General features: G+C 38.2%; 2 protein-coding genes across 3 annotated transcripts; both read left to right on the forward strand.

Annotated features, from left to right (window-relative positions):
- The first annotated feature begins 763 nt into the window (after positions 1-763).
- me2 (malic enzyme 2, NAD(+)-dependent, mitochondrial) lies at positions 764-12,726 on the forward strand. Of its 2 annotated transcripts, none has more exons than XM_026343909.1 (15): positions 764-914; positions 4,136-4,292; positions 6,261-6,394; positions 6,535-6,684; positions 6,941-7,016; positions 7,334-7,495; positions 7,584-7,797; positions 8,116-8,213; positions 8,758-8,871; positions 9,033-9,144; positions 9,479-9,621; positions 9,782-9,884; positions 10,041-10,111; positions 10,256-10,354; positions 10,708-12,726. In XM_026343909.1, exons 2-15 carry the CDS (start codon positions 4,170-4,172, stop codon positions 10,867-10,869), a joined length of 1,761 nt encoding a protein of 586 aa, XP_026199694.1. In that variant the 5' UTR covers positions 764-914; positions 4,136-4,169; the 3' UTR covers positions 10,870-12,726. The 2 variants fall into 2 exon arrangements, with proteins under 2 accessions (XP_026199694.1, XP_026199695.1); XM_026343910.1 differs by having other exon boundaries at positions 4,139-4,292.
- A 596-nt stretch (positions 12,727-13,322) lies between these two features.
- On the forward strand, positions 13,323-15,386 carry elac1 (elaC ribonuclease Z 1). The gene is made up of 5 exons (XM_026343803.1): positions 13,323-13,561; positions 14,041-14,247; positions 14,371-14,429; positions 14,532-14,742; positions 14,876-15,386. Exons 1-5 carry the CDS (start codon positions 13,405-13,407, stop codon positions 15,352-15,354), a joined length of 1,113 nt encoding a protein of 370 aa, XP_026199588.1. The 5' UTR covers positions 13,323-13,404; the 3' UTR covers positions 15,355-15,386.
- The last annotated feature ends 842 nt before the right edge of the window (positions 15,387-16,228 follow it).

A 16,228-nucleotide genomic window follows, 5' to 3' on the forward strand; every position in this document is an offset into this window, starting at 1 on the left:
AGCAGGCCTCAGCTTTTCATTTGAGAAAAGCTGTGACATTTTTAAATACTCAGTACTGATTGATAGTATCTCTTTTTGCAGTTTCTGTTTTGCTGGAAAATGAATAAAACAATACTTAAACGGTTATTTGACCGTTTGTTGTTTGTTTGAAGCATGCACCATGTGCATTTTGACACCAACATCCTCTGATAGCATATAAAATTGCAAGACCAACTTTCCACAGCTGACCAAATGCATTTAAATCTGAGGATGACCAGATTAAAACAAATGTAATCTGTAATTCTCTCCACTGTTTTGCTAATAACCTATGATCTTCCTGGACTCTTTATAGTTTTAGGCACTTTAAACGTTTAAATATAAATCCATGATATCATGAGAGATGTAACAACTCCAACAGGACATCTTGAAACAGATGGCATCGCCTCACAGAGCCCTGATCTCAACGTTATTGTGGGATTACACAAAGAGACCAGTGACACTGAGACAGCTTAAATACACAAAAATAAACTGTCTGTGAGAGGTTCCCTAAGAGGCTTGGAACAATTTACCCTCAACGCCCCTTGAAAAACTGTGCAAGTGCAACTAATGAGGACTGGTGCGATTTCAAAGGCAGAATAATTAAACTCTAAAATTTCTTCACGTCTGGTATTTACGGGAGCAAAAACAATCTGCGCACATTGCAGTCTTTACGGTAACGAAGAAGGAAATCCCAGCATGTGATTGGATGAGAGGCCGATTTCTCCTCCGTGAAGTCCCGCCCCCCGTCCCCGCTGCTCTGCTGCATCTGTGGCTCCTGTCAAGAGGTGAAAACACAAACCAGCAGGATTTCTACAGCGAACACCAGGAAAAATATGCTCAATAAACAGTAAACTGTCCTACAGAAGGAAACGCAGACATTTAATACTCAGCAGTAGGTAAGCCAAGCCGCTACTCTCTCAAAATAGGAAGTCTGTGTCGGCGAAGAGTTCCTGCTTCTCAGCCAAGAATGAATACAACATAAAATACATACAGGCTGCAAAGTGTTTCATATGCGGAGAGATATGGATCAAACATGTACCTACAAACGTCAGGCCCGTGTGGATTTAAGTCGTTAAAACTGGTGCATGACCAGATATGTTTGTAGATATGCAAACTACACAGCTCGGTCTGTTTTAGTCCTTAGCTAGCCAAGTGTTAGCTTGTAGTAATTGTTAGCTAGAGACCTTAGCTAGCCGCTGTAGCACCTCAGCTTGTGTTCATTGGAGCTGTCTGTGTTTACATCGTGTTATATGTTCAGAGTAAGCAGTGTCCATTAACAATATTCAGTCCCATGTCAAAACTGTGCTTTTACTGCTCTTGCTGCACAAAAAAGGCGTTGAAATGTCACTAAGTTTAAAGTCTCCAATATACTGTGATGTGTTTATTATGATAGCTTGGGTTGCCAGTAAGCAGACACTGTTCCTAATGAAGCAACAACATGGGCAAATCTAAAAAAACAGCAACATTGGTCTCGTATTAGCTTAAGAAGTATTTGTCAGCCTGAGATTACACAATTATACTAATGCTTCTTATAGAGTTTAAATAGCATTTGTAATATACCAGTGTACTATGATCCCAGGAATATTCACCTCTAAGACCATAAAAGGTTAACACTTGGAAGAATGTGTGTGTGGGTGTGATTGGCTGTCTGTTAAACTAAGAGAGGGTCCATAGTGTGCAGCACATAAAAGAGTGCCGACTAATTGAAGTTAATCTAATAAGTCTTTGTTTGCAATGATTTATGTAATATAAATCCATTAAGAGTTCAATATGATTTGCATTAGCACTAAATAAAGTGTTATAGGTGTGTTGATTGCCTACTATTCTGATCTATTTGCATGCAAACAGTAACAAATAGTCCAGACCAGATTCCATTTATATTGGTTGTTCCTGCACTAGTACAAAACTTGCACATTTCTTTCTTGGCGGACACAAAACAAGTACAAAACAAGCAATTACTGACAATCTTGGCATGTCTTATTCTCTAGAGGCAACAAGCTTATAAAATTAATTATTAACTGAAATGAAAAGGGATTCATTAACTTCTATTGTATCTGAAACTGTTCTCATCTGAATTGTTAAGGCTTTGTATGTTGTAGAGATGAATATGAAACAAAGATTAGATACTGTTAAACAAATTAGATTCTTATTCAACACTAAGATTCACAAATGCTGTAGGAAGGTTTTTTTCCATGTGACTGTCAAATCAACAGAGCATTAAAATGTCAGTTGATTGTTGGCACTGTCTTTACTGCTGATTTCTAGGCAACTTCCTAGAAATGTGGTTTTAAGCCAAGACTCAGCCATCTGGCTATGCTTGTAATTTCTTTCATCAGCTTTTTTGGCTAAATAGAGGAGCACATGATAAAACCACAGTGCTTTCCCTGAATCAGTCCTTTAAAAAAAGAGGCTACTGGGAAAAAAATCACACTCATTATTTGCTAAACATTTATTAGGTCAGTGGTAACTGACCTGGTGGCTCATCAAAAGAAACCCACTATTATATGGTTAAACAGAGACCGACATTAAAGCAATAACTTTAGCAAACAGTATTTCATGTATAACATGCAAGTGTCATCCTCTGTTATTATTTTTTTAATGTTTCCTGTTTCCATCTTTTAGTTTTGTATGTGTGATTATTACTATGCACTCACTAAGGGGGTAGATGAAGAGGAGTAGTGTAGTGAAGAATGTAGGGGTTAAGGAAAACTGGCATTACAGATAAACGTTGTTTGGCCGACTCTTGGCTTGTTCTTTTGCCAACTGCTTTTGCTCAGCTGCTTGTTCCAGCCTTTATTGTACGTGCAATTATGGTAAAAAGTGGACAACCTTTTTTTGTAACAGCTGACTTTGCTTGACCTTAGTTTTTCCCATGTGTATTTTAAAGAAGTGACCTGCGAGCCCTTGTCACTAAACTACAAGACACTAAAATAGAAAATGCATGCAAAAACACTTCTAGTGCTCTTCCCCATGCAACTTGCTTACAAGCCCAATTGCATTTCCTCCTGGTCACATTTTGACATTAAGCAACAGGAGACGGAATTTGGCCATGATAGTAAGTAGAACAAAACATGGCAAATTAGTTTGAACTGAGCAGAGATTAGCACGTAGAATGGTTGTGTTGGATGTTGTCTGCTTTGCTATTTTTGTGTCATGGTTGAGCAGTGTGCCTTTATTATACGTAGCAAATTCAACTTATTGACTCTTCAACTTGAGGTGGAAGGCAGTATTTTATTGTTTCAAAGGTGGGGATCACCTTTTGCTGCATCAACTATCAATGGGGGGACAAAGCTGCTCTTAATTGTTCAACTTACAAAGGTATATCAGAGGACCTCTGACTGACCCTTTCTGCTCTTACTGCAACACAGCAAAATACAATATACTGTAGCAGCAAATCACAGGTCACATGCATGACAGAGCTCTTACAATTACAATAGTGCGACCACTAGCAGCTACAACAAGGGTAGGGGCCCTCGTGTAAAGTGAGTATGTCGTAATGTTTGCTTGTTGATGTGGCATAATTTTAGAAAATTCTACAATCAGACATCATTTTGTAATTTTCCTAATGGATTTGTTTTATATCCTTCCCAAAATATTTGTTATAATTTATTTGTTCTTTCAGGTGTTTTTCTGTAGATGCATAGTAAATGACATGCCGCATACAAAATGGTTTACATGATTATTTCTGACCAGGCTTTTCCTACAGGGACGTGTCAGCTGATGTCACCATGATTTAAGTTGTTCTGTCTCTATGTGGAGCTCATTGTGAAAAGGATTATGACAGTCTTTAAAAGCCTTTCCCGTTCCTCAGACGACAAATTAAATCACTTCTGTCCACATCGAGATTAATGACTAGCCAGTGCTTTCAGCATTTGTAATCCTCAAGTGTGTTACTGTCTAGTATACCAAGTGCATTCATAGGTTCCTTAGTAATTCAACCTCCATCCTTAAAGGTCATAGTAACACTGCCCTTAAGATCCTTTATGGTCATTCATAATCACAATCTGGCATCCCATAGCAGCTATTTCCTTAATCCTATCAGCAGGAAGATGAAAATTGAAACGGACAACTTTGTTCAGTTCGAGTTTGGTTTATTAACATTCTCTTTCTTTTTTAGCAGCTTTCCACCAGTGCACCTTCAAGACCAGTGAATGTCCACCATGTTGTCTAGGTTGAGGACAACCTGGTCCCTGAGGCCCTGTGTTTCTACTTGCAGATGGACACACACCAAAGAGAAGGGCAAGCCCCTAATGCTCAACCCTCGCACCAACAAAGTGAGTGGATTTATCACATTGTGCACACATCAACATTTAGTAAGACTTGGCTGTGAAACAGATGGCAGCTTTATTAACATGTCCAACATGTCATCCCTTGGGTGGTAGATCCATGCCAGTTAGGTCATATTTTGAAGTAGGCAAATTGTCATAAGCTGTTCGTTTGTAAACATAAAAAATTATCATAAGGTGTGTAACAATTCAAGTATTTACAGTATACATTTCCCTTTTCCTGTTTTAATCCCTTGACACACCTCTATCTACTCTAGGTGTCAAAATCTATTTATATCAAAGGCTAAGAATAGCAGAGTGCTCTGACATGCTTGAAAGACTGCCTTTCTGTAAACTGTTTCTGTGGACTGGTAGAAACTTGAATGATTCCCTGAAGTGTAAAACATGTTGTAATGACATAAGAATATATAATAATAATAATAAATGTATTTATAGAGCACTTTTCTAAACATGTGTTACAAAGTGCTTATCTTGCGGTTAATATTGTAAAGACCATGAAGTTACACAGAGCAGTGTGCATTGGTACAGTATTAAAACATCATTCAAGTTCAGTCAAAAGGTGCATCAGTTAATCTTATCCCTAGGCCACTGATTAATACTTTAGAGAAACCAGAAAAACCTGCCATCAGAACCACAACCTCTTTAATAGCTGGTTGTTGACAGTTTTTATTTTTCTCTGCTGTCTGACTTGGCCCAGCTTCTAACACTTTATCTTAAACTGACACCTTAAAGGCATGGTTTTCAGGCTTATTGTGTGATTGTGTGTCATTTTTACAGTTCTTGAAAAAGGATTATTAGCAATATGTGTACAAGTGAATAAAACTAAAAACACCTGATTAATGACATCATTATTTGTGAAGAAATTGACAAAGCCGACTGCTGTGTGGTGGGTCGAGAACTTTTTTTTTTTTATTATTGTTTCCAGGAACCCTGCTATTTACAACTGATTCTTATTACATGTGGCACAGTGTTTTTCAGCACGACATAGGCCTGAAAACAGTAACTTTTATTACTTTACACTATATTTCAGGATTTCAAGTAAAGCACTTTGAACAGTTGCATGTGCTATATTAGTAAACTTGCAGTGCTGACACATCCACACCCAACATTACTTACTGTCTACATCAGTAATGGTGAACATATGAGTATCACACTTTTTGGTACCTTGCATTTGTCAGTATCCATTCATGCTGTGTATTATTTTGCTAAAATTGGTTTCTTTCTTTTGTCCAACTACCAAAACTTAAAAACAGTTGCTATAGCTGCTTAAAGAGACATGGTCTTACTCTGTGCAGGTTAAGCTAAATCTAGGCTAGACTAGACATGTTGTGCTAAACATAGAAATTCCAGCCAACATGTAAATTAGTCCGGGGGTAGCTGTCTAAATGTACTACAAATGATGTATTCCATGCACTGCTACGATCACATTACACTTCTGCCCTTATTTCTCATTGTGATCATTTGGTCTATGTGGAAATAGATGAGAAGCTCATTTTCTAATCAAAACCAAGTTAAGAGTAAAAGGAGCGCTTAAGGCCACAGGCTTTTTAGTACTCCTCTTCTGTGAGTGGGTTTGCTGTGTGTTTGGGACAGATGGCAGCTGAACTCTTGTATTTTGAGCAAATAACAAAAAGTTAAACTTTACATTTTAAATAATGGAAAGCAAATAGATGTCAGAGGTTTTCAGCAGATTGAAGCACTGAGTAGTAGAACAGAGTAAAAAAAATAATAATCAGCATTGCTCAGGAAAACCACAGTGAGTCAGCTCTGGACTCTATAGCTCCCATGTGTTACTCCTATATTCATCCCGGAAGGGGTTCGTAAATTTACATAGGCATGCATGTTCTCATTCTTTGCTGGATTCTGAAAACACAGCAGCCACACTCTACACATAGCCATATTCTCTTTGTCTTCCTGCACTCACAAACTTTTGTATGTGTATGTTTTTCCTCCCAGGGTATGGCCTTCTCTCTGCAGGAGCGACAGATTTTGGGGATACATGGTCTGTTGCCTCCCAAAGTGGAGACTCAGGACCTTCAGGCTATGCGCTTTCAGAATAATCTCAAGAAGATGACTGATCCCCTAGAGAAGTAAGGACATATTTATGGGCTTAAAACCCTGGAATTATAGTCACAAAATGATCTGTGAATTATTTCAACTGTTTGTTTTTAATCATTTATTTAAAAAGCCTCCTGTATATGGCCTCAAAATTTCTTCATTTTCATTGCAGGTACATCTATTTAATGGGCATCCAGGAACGGAATGAGAGACTTTTCTATAGAGTGTTGATGGAAGACATTGAGGAATTGATGCCAATAGTCTATACTCCCACTGTAGGTCTGGCCTGCACACAGTATGGACACATCTTTAGAAGGCCCAAGTAAGCTATCAAAATACCTTAAGATGTTTTAAACTTGGGTGCCATGTCAATATTACCTGTAGCACTATAAGCAATTAGTATTTAACATATGTATGTATTTATGCATGTAATATTTTCCTATGGCAGTGACTGGATGTTACATTTCTTATTGTTATTAGATTATTGTGTTTTATGTATTCTAGTAGATTTATACAACTTTTTTTTATAGTAGATGGATTCTTACCATGATTTGTAACATTGTCATTTTTCTTAACAGAGGCTTGTTCATCTCCATCCTGGACAAAGGACATATCCGCTCCATACTGGACAACTGGCCAGAGACGAATGTTTCAGTGAGTACCTGAAAATCTCACAGTGCCTGTATTATTTCAGCCAGGGACTTGTGGATTCGCTCGTACTTCTTAAACCCACAGATTGAGGATGTGAGAAATTGACTATGGAGGAAGTAACTTTCTGATTGTGAGACTATTTAAATCTAAAGAGATAAAGTCTGGGAAAGTCTTATTAATTGACCTGTTATATATTAACTGGTCAATTAATAATAATATCCAGATTAGTCTAATTGATGTGCTTACAATGTTAACCTTTAAGTTTGTTGACTATTGTACTTGTTTTCTACACCTGTCTCTCTCTCTCTCTCTCTTTGCAGGCAGTTGTAGTAACTGATGGAGAGCGTATTTTAGGATTAGGAGACCTTGGCGTTTATGGAATGGGAATCCCAGTTGGAAAACTTTGTCTGTACACTGCATGTGCCGGCATTAGACCGGAGAAATGTCTGCCGGTGGTGATAGATGTTGGCACAGACAATGAGGTAGGAAACATGTTTGTACATGTATGTGTTTGTTCTGTGTATGTGTAAATGTTCATGCAACTAAGCAACTCTGTATTATTTCCTTCAGACCCTCCTTAAGGATCCGCTGTATATGGGTCTGTACCAGAAGCGAGACCGTTCTCAAGCTTATGACGATCTTATTGATGAGTTCATGGAAGCTGTGGTGGAGAAATATGGGCAAGACACTCTGATCCAGTTTGAGGACTTTGGGAACCACAATGCCTTCCGCTTCCTTAGGAAATACAGGGAAAAATACTGCACCTTCAATGACGACATCCAAGGTTCACATGCACTCTTTCACACATCACTTAGAACTTGGTTTGTTAAATGCTGTACATTATACAAATACAGATTCAGATTTCACTCGCTGTTCGCTGAACAACTCTGTCTCAGTGAGTTCTGACCTGATCTTGTTAAACAAAATGAAATATAAAATAAATGTTTGCACATTACTGAAAATTGGGCGCTGAAACACAATGTAGTAGTAGACGATGCCTACAATGTCAACAACAAACTTGAAACAAATAAGAACAAAAAGTAATGTGTTCCCTCCGAGTGCATTTATTGCTTACTGCTTTGTGCTTCTGCTTTTTTTTCAGGCACTGCATCTGTAGCCCTTGCTGGTCTGTTGGCAGCTCAGAGAGCTGTTGGCAAACCTATCACTGAACACCGGGTGCTTTTCTTAGGAGCTGGAGAGGTAAACTAATATTTATCCATAAAAATTTTATTTTGATGCGTTTCTTATCTTTCTCTGTGTTTTTAACTTTGTTTTACATTATTGAGTATTCTGTGTATTTTTTTGATAAGAGACGGCTCAAAATTACACAGTGTATACACACCTTAACTGTGCACCACATGGTTCATATCAATTGACAGACTCTAATCAATATAACATACTGACATATTAAAAACATATTATCATTATGAGTTTTCTAAATCCTGACTTCACTTTACACGATATGTGTAAATGCTGCAAATAGATGTTTATGCTCAGATTTTAAGTCACCTTAAAACTTAAATGAAGTTTAAGTTAACTTGCTTTTTCTTGTCACTGTATCAAATTCAGAAAATAGGCTAATTTGTAAGATCCATACTGCCATCTAGTGACGCTAGTAGATGCTGGTAATACCAGTAAGAAATGATATTGCAGAATTACTAAAAAAAGCATAACATTTGCAATAAACATTGAAATCAGTGTCTTGATGCTTTAAACTAAAAAGGTTATTATATTCTTTTCATAGGCTGCCCTTGGTATTGCCAACCTGATTGTCATGGCCATGATGGAGAAGGGGATGACCCAGGCTGAGGCCAGAAAAAAGATCTGGATGTTTGATAAATATGGCTTACTAGTAAATGTTAGTATGTCTGTGACACAGTCATTATTGACCAGGACATTCATTATATGTCTTTGTGGCTTCCTGTCTGACTCATTGTCTGTACTATGTAAAACTAGTACAAAAACCAGGTTACACTACACACTGTATTATTGATTTATTGTTGCTGTATGTGACTCCAGGGCAGACGAGAGGAAATGGACTCTAACCAGGAGGCATTTGTCCACGACAGTCCAGGGAATGTACAGAGCTTTCTAGATGCTGTTAACATCATTAAACCTACAGCTATCATTGGTAAGGAATGACTCATTTACTTTATTCATCATCATCATCATTATTATTATTATTAATATTAATATTAGTAGTAGTAGTAGTAGTAGTAGTAGTAGTAGTAGTAGTAGTAGTAGTAGTAGTAGTAGTAGTAATAGTAGTATTGTTGTTCTTGTTGTTCTTGATGCATCTTGTGTCAAACTGGTGAGGCCAGTGAGCTGTAACATTGCCCTCATTACCCTATGTGACAATGAGCAGGTATCTTTACTATATCTTGGGGCTTTTATGCTTGTTTTGCTTAAGCTTTAATAGTAGATTACAAATTCATGGCAACTGTTTCTCTTCCATCCACTTCCAGGTGTGTCAGGAGCTGGACGTCTGTTCACCCATGATGTCCTCAAGGCCATGGGAACCCTGAATGAACGACCAATCATCTTTGCCCTGAGTAATCCAACTAACAAAGCAGAATGCACAGCAGAGGAGGCCTACACACTCACTAATGTACGCAGTTCTTCCCGTCTGTCTGTGCTGTTGTCTAACTCAAAAATAAAAAACAAAATAATTAATTTCAATTTCCACAATGTGAAATCATTATTCCTTGTTCTTTATTCTTTTGACTTTTCGTCCCCTCACAGTTTCCTTGTGCTCCTTTGTCCCACAGGGTAAATGTCTCTTTGCCAGTGGCAGTCCGTTTGGCCCAGTGACTATGGGTGATGGCCGTGTTTTCACTCCTGGACAAGGGAACAATGCCTATATCTTCCCAGGTAAAGGGAAAAGGAAAAACATAACAGTATGTTGAACGTCTGTGTTTATAGTGCTAAGAAGAAACACTGTCAGTGGCTTTTGCACTGTGGGTAAATGTCCTTTGATGATAAACTAAATCAAACTGTTGTAAAACCCATAATGTCTGTGCGTTACAGGTGTGGCCCTGGCTGTGATCCTGAGTGGAGTGAGACACATCAGTGACACAGTATTCTTAGAAGCTGCCAAGGTCTGCATGAGTACTCCATTTTTCTCCATTTTTCTTATTTTCTTTTATATATGAATATATTAATTATGTATTAAGAGTAGTAGTTTTCACAAGTCTGTTTTTTGAACCACACAAATGCCTAAAAAGTATTTATACTTCCTCTAGGCCCTTGCAGAGCAGCTGACAGACAAAGAGCTTGAAGAAGGCAGACTCTATCCTCCACTTTCCAACATCAGAGAGGTCTCTGTCCAGATGGCTGTCAAGGCAAGTCTTCTCAAAATTTGAGGTCCAAACTTGGCTGATAGTTTTGTTTATTGACAGACCTGCTAATATATAGCAGTACCTACATTTACCCCCTGCATCAACAACTCTTGATTTTTCAGATCAGTGACTGTGTTGCACTACAGCCTTAGAAACCTAGTAAACCATAACATTAAGCTAGTTAGAATTTATCAACATAACATTTTGACTACACATCCCAGGCAGGTTTGCTTCTAGTGGTACTGTAACATTTGACCTGTTTAACTTCCATTTCTGTTTGTCTTTGCGGTACTTGTATCTGTTCTGTATCTGTCTTTCAGTATTATTTAAGCTAAATTTGCTCTTGTTCGCCACAGTTGGTGGAGTATGTCTATGCTAAAGGCATGGCATTCCGCTACCCTGAGCCTATGGACAAGAAGGGCTTCGTACGCGCTACTGTCTGGAATACCAATTACGACTCCTTCCTGCCAGACACCTACGACTGGCCAGGTGTGAGCTACAGCCCCAAGAGTAACTAGAAGTATAACAGACCCTCACTGTGCAGTGCCCACTCACTTTCTTTGTTTTACACTTTACTCTTAACACTGATCTTTTGATCTGTTTTCACTAAAGCAGTTTTCTAGGTTCTGTAAAAGGGTATAGTGGAAAGTGAAATTAGAAAGAGAAGGAAGTATAAATGGAAATGGTTCCTCTTTCTTCATATCACAGCTCTTTATCACCCGCACACTACCTTCAGGTCCACCTACAGGTGGATAAAAGCAATGTTGAAATTTGTGGCAAGCAAAACTCCAAACTTACATCACACAACGTGAGAACCGGGTACATGAGCTTATGTTGATTTTCACTCCACATCTAATGTAATGATTCTGTTTTGATGTTATTTTTTGATGGTCTGTACATCACTGATACTTGACCCATGCTGCTTATTATTATTCTGGTTGTATTCACCATTAGATACTCTACTAGTATACCTGTAGACTGCCAAACTTTATGCAACAGTTTTAAAATGGAATACATTTCTACTTTGCTTTTATTTACATCAAAATGGGTGTAAGAAATATTATAATCCATGCTAATGTTAGGTCACATTATCTGGCCGTTGAAGAGATAGTATAAATGTTCAGCCTGTGTGCGATCTAGTACAGACAGAGAGGAAAATGTAATGGAGCGTGTTTTTAAAAAATACCTCAAAACACAATGATGAGATTTCATGAAGGGATAATAAGTAAAATATAATGTGTGATATGTTAAAAAACAAACAAGAACTCCTGCGACTAGACAACACTTAAAAACCATTATCCACTCCAGAACTGTATTGGCACGTTATATTTATTTCTCTAAGGTTATTTAATTTTATATTTAGAGGGTGCATTTAGTTATTTTGCCATGGTCCTTTAAGGTTGTTGTGTGAAGAAGTTACTTTGCTAAAAAAAAATTATCTTTTTGCTGGTGTGAAATACAAATTGAGTATAAACAGTACCCCAAATTTTTAGGGTAAACATGCCGTATAAATTGATTTTGAACATTACTTTGTACTGTAAGTTATTTTGTTTACTGTGCATGTGGTTTTGTGGCAACTGAGTTTGTCCCCTGAAAGAGCATTTATAAGGTTGTGCTAAATATGTCTGGGTCTGTTGGGTGTGTCCATAAAAATGACAGGATAGTTAACTTATGCGTTTGCCATGACCATTAGTAAAAAAAAAAAAGAAAGAAAATAGAACTAGCTTGATAGCCAGTTGACTTTTTTATTATCATTATTATTATTATTATAGAAAAAGTTAATGACCAAATAGCTCTGCTGCAAAGGATCACAAACATTAGAATTTTTGACTTGTGATGGGATTTTTATTCTCACTACTGGTATTGTTATCGTACTCATGTTCATGCTCCAAAAAGATCCTTGCTGGCACGATTATTATGCTAGCCTATACACCTATTATATAACATGCAGTCAAATGTGTAGACCCTCAGGTAAAACAGTCAGAAAAATGAACAGATTACATTATAACAACTTGGACTATTTCTGTTGCACACACTATTGTCTAGGACATTGGTAGCATATTAAAATATATATACATATACTAGGTGACTGTGTACATTTTAACCTCAGGATGTTGTATTAGGACCTGCTAAGCAGCTAAATCAAAGTGCCTGCACAATGTTCAGTGTTTCTTTTTGCTTACTCCATGCTCTACAGAGCAATCTAGCCCTGTATTAGCTCTGTCCAAAATGAAATTGTGTAGTGCTCAACGTGCAGCTTTTGTCTTGAAAGACTGTAGAACTGCTGGTTGTTGAGTTTTCTGCTCATAGCCTGAACTGTAATGTTTTTTTATTGAAAAGAAACTGTATGAGAAGAATTAAAGTGTTTACAAGTGTGTCTGTGCAGTTGTTCATTACTAACTGTCTAGAGTTTTATTTTGTTGTATTAAGAATTAGGTTATTGGTCTGCTTATGTCATTTTTTTTTATTGTCCCTGTATGTGTCCTTCATAACTCATATTTAGTGCTGTGTCCTTTGAGTCTGTGTTTCCCAAGTTTACCTTTGCTAAACCATAATATTGCCTTAGCATTTGTATACAGAGAGCAGTGTGTTTATGGTGCTTCACAACACAATGTTTAATGTGATGTGGAAAGTGCAGAATAAAACCTTTTTTATTCTGACTCTGTCTTCTGGTTTTAAATGCTAAACAATGGAAAAGATGCATCCAGAATAAACAGCGGTGAAAATAAATATAGTTTAACTCTAGTCTTCACCATTTAACTAGTCTCTAGTTTTCTAGTCATAAATATCATTGAGGTGTATAACTAATACCAAGGAACATGTAATTTGTCCTGTTAGATTAGTACATGTAGTTAAACTTGGCACATTCAGTAAAATATTTCAGTATATCAATGCTGTTTTGAAAAGTTAAAATTACCAGAAATAAGAACGAACGTGAACGCCGCGCCGTCGCTCTTCTGACGTCATCGCGGCGCGCCCGTCTACAGGGAACATGGCGTGGTAGATGGACATTTTCTGGACATTTTCAGCACTTGTTCTGTAACTCGGGCAGGATGAGCATGGATATGACTTTCCTCGGTACCGGCTCGGCCTACCCGTCCCCTCACCGCGGTGCCTCGGCTCTGGTGCTGCGGACGGAGGGGGAGTGTTGGCTGTTTGACTGCGGAGAGGGAACCCAGACCCAGCTGATGAAGAGCCAGCTCCGAGCCGGTGAGTCTGCAGCTCCTCACACAGACCCTGAGAAACTAAAACAAGGTTCACTTCAAGATTTTATGAAAAATATAATCAACAAATAAATTATAATTGGCCGCTTGGTTAAATGGCCTGTAGGGTTATAGATCTTAATTTGTTTTAATTGCTTAATTGATCTTATGTTTTTAATATATTTTTCTCTTTTGAAAGTCAGTTAACTTTAGTATAATGTTAGAATTTATTTTTAGATGCCCAAACATCAATTATTTTCAGTTTGAGTACATTATAAAATGATTTTTTCTTTTTACTCACTGTGACTGATTAACATGTCTTATTGTAACTTTAGAAACTATAAATAACTGATGTCTCAAAAACATGCATTTGCTGTATTTTAACCCAGTTTTTAATTATCCACTGCACTTTACTCAACGTTATTGAGACATTCCATTAAAACACTTAATAATTATGTCTAATAGTGTGTCATATATTCTACCCAGGTCGAATCACCAAGGTTTTCATCTCTCACCTGCACGGAGATCACCTGTTTGGTTTACCTGGTCTCCTGTGCACAGTGAGTCTCAACACAAACCCCGACACCCAGGAGAAGATGAACTGTGTGGACATCTACGGGCCACGGGGCCTCAGGAACTTTCTCAGGGTGACACTTGGACTCACAGGATCCCAGCTGCTCTTCCCGTATGCAGGCAGGTCCAAAATACACAGTCCGAGTTCTAATGTCCACACTATACAGGACACAGCAAGACAGTAGGTCTTTATTTTAGGTGTACACAGCTCTGATCTTACCTGTGTCATTTATGTTTATGTAGTACATGAGCTGGAGCCCACACCTGAACAGAGTCCAGAGGAGGGACGTCTCAGTCTGGAGGTGTGTCATTGGTTTTTAGGGTTCAGCTGAAATAATCAGCACACAGGATCCTTCTCTTCTCATCAGTGACAGTCCTTTGCTTTGCTTCTGTGAGGAGTTTAGATGACAGAAGAGCGCGGCCCTCTGCATCCACAGGAGCGACTGGGCAGCACGATCCAACTGGACGTCTCCGATGACTGTTACGTCCTCTTTGAGGACAAGAAGTTTGTGGTAAAAGCGTTCAGGTTATTCCACCGTGTCCCTTCCTTTGGTTTTTGTATTCAGGAGCATGATCGACCTGGAAGACTGAAAACTGAAGTACTGAAGGAACTAGGTAAAAATCTGTTACATATAGATTTTAACAGCATAATTAAGTTTACATATGTTGTGTACATGTTTGCATTTGTTTATTTATTAGTTTTGTGTACTGTGCATTACAGTGATTGGTCTCATTTTGTTTCTCTAAGGCCTGAAACCAGGGCCTCTCTACGGGCGCCTCAAAGCTGGAGAGCCTGTAACGCTGGAGAGCGGGCATGTGGTGCAGCCTAGCGAGGTGCTGGAAGAGGCCATTCCTGGCAGGAAAGTGTGCATCTTTGGGGACTGTAGCTCAGTTCTCGGGCCGGGCCCACTGAGGTTGTGCAGAGGAGCAGACATTCTGGTTCACGAAGCGACTCTGGGGAACGAGCAGCGGGAGAAAGCGGTGGAGCACGGACACAGTACACCCGAAATGGCGGCGGCAGTGGCTCGGGCTTGCTGTGCGCGGATGCTGGTGCTGCACCACTTCAGTCAGAGGTACAAACCCAGCTCCTCGCAGGAGGGAAGAGATGAGGACAGTGTTTCAGAGCTCAGGAGACAGGCTGAAGAAGCTCTGCAGGACAGTGGAGTAGAAGTGACTCTGGCTGAAGACTTTCTAACTTTGCCCATTCCTCTCCAAAGACCGAGGTAATGATTTTTTTATGTAGCAGCTGTAAATCTGATGTAAACCTTTTTTTTTTTTTTAATCTTACTGTGATTTTGAAATCGCAGTAAGACAAAATCATATATCTGTGTTATTACACCCTTTCTCTTAATTTTTTAAGAGTTCAATTTTTTTAATTAGTCAAACATTACGGCAAATCTTAGCTCAGGAATGGGGCTTGCATTATCTCTCCAGACTAACTAGGCTCATCAATGTAATCCAGCTAGCTGCTGGATTACATTGATAAGTAATTCTCTGTGTTGAACTCCATTGCGAGAACATTTCAGTCTCGTTATTATGGAGAATTATGTCACAGGTTTCAGGCTCATTGGGTATTTCTGTTATCATGTAGTTTTAACATACTGCGTGACTCAAATCTGAAACCACGATCTCTATGAATGAGTAAAACATTTTCACATCTGTGTGATGATGAATCAACAACATGCAATTATGTCCGAACCTTTTCCAGAGTTTTATTTCTGGATCTGTACACAAGGTATTAAAGTACAACAGAAAATACAAAATAATGTTTAACAAAAGGAAAAAAAAAAAAAACCCTCAATGTTTATGTACAATTATTATAAACAATAAAGATAGCTTCTTGAACATTTCTCATAGTGAAGTATTTGATTGTCTATATTTCTGGATATACATTTAGGTTTTGTAGGTTTTTATTCACAAAGGTGTTTTTGTTATCATCAAAGGACGCCAGTTTTCTTTTTCAAAACCACAACTGCTATAATTTTTTTCTCCCCGTTTTTAAACTTCAAAACACAATACAAAATATAAAATAAATGTTTAGTGCATTCTTGCACACACAAATCTCAGAACAGAGATACCAATAAAAATCACATTTTCGAGA

Source organism: Anabas testudineus, chromosome 9, assembly GCF_900324465.2.
Source record: "Anabas testudineus chromosome 9, fAnaTes1.2, whole genome shotgun sequence".
Classification (NCBI taxonomy): domain Eukaryota; kingdom Metazoa; phylum Chordata; class Actinopteri; order Anabantiformes; family Anabantidae; genus Anabas; species Anabas testudineus.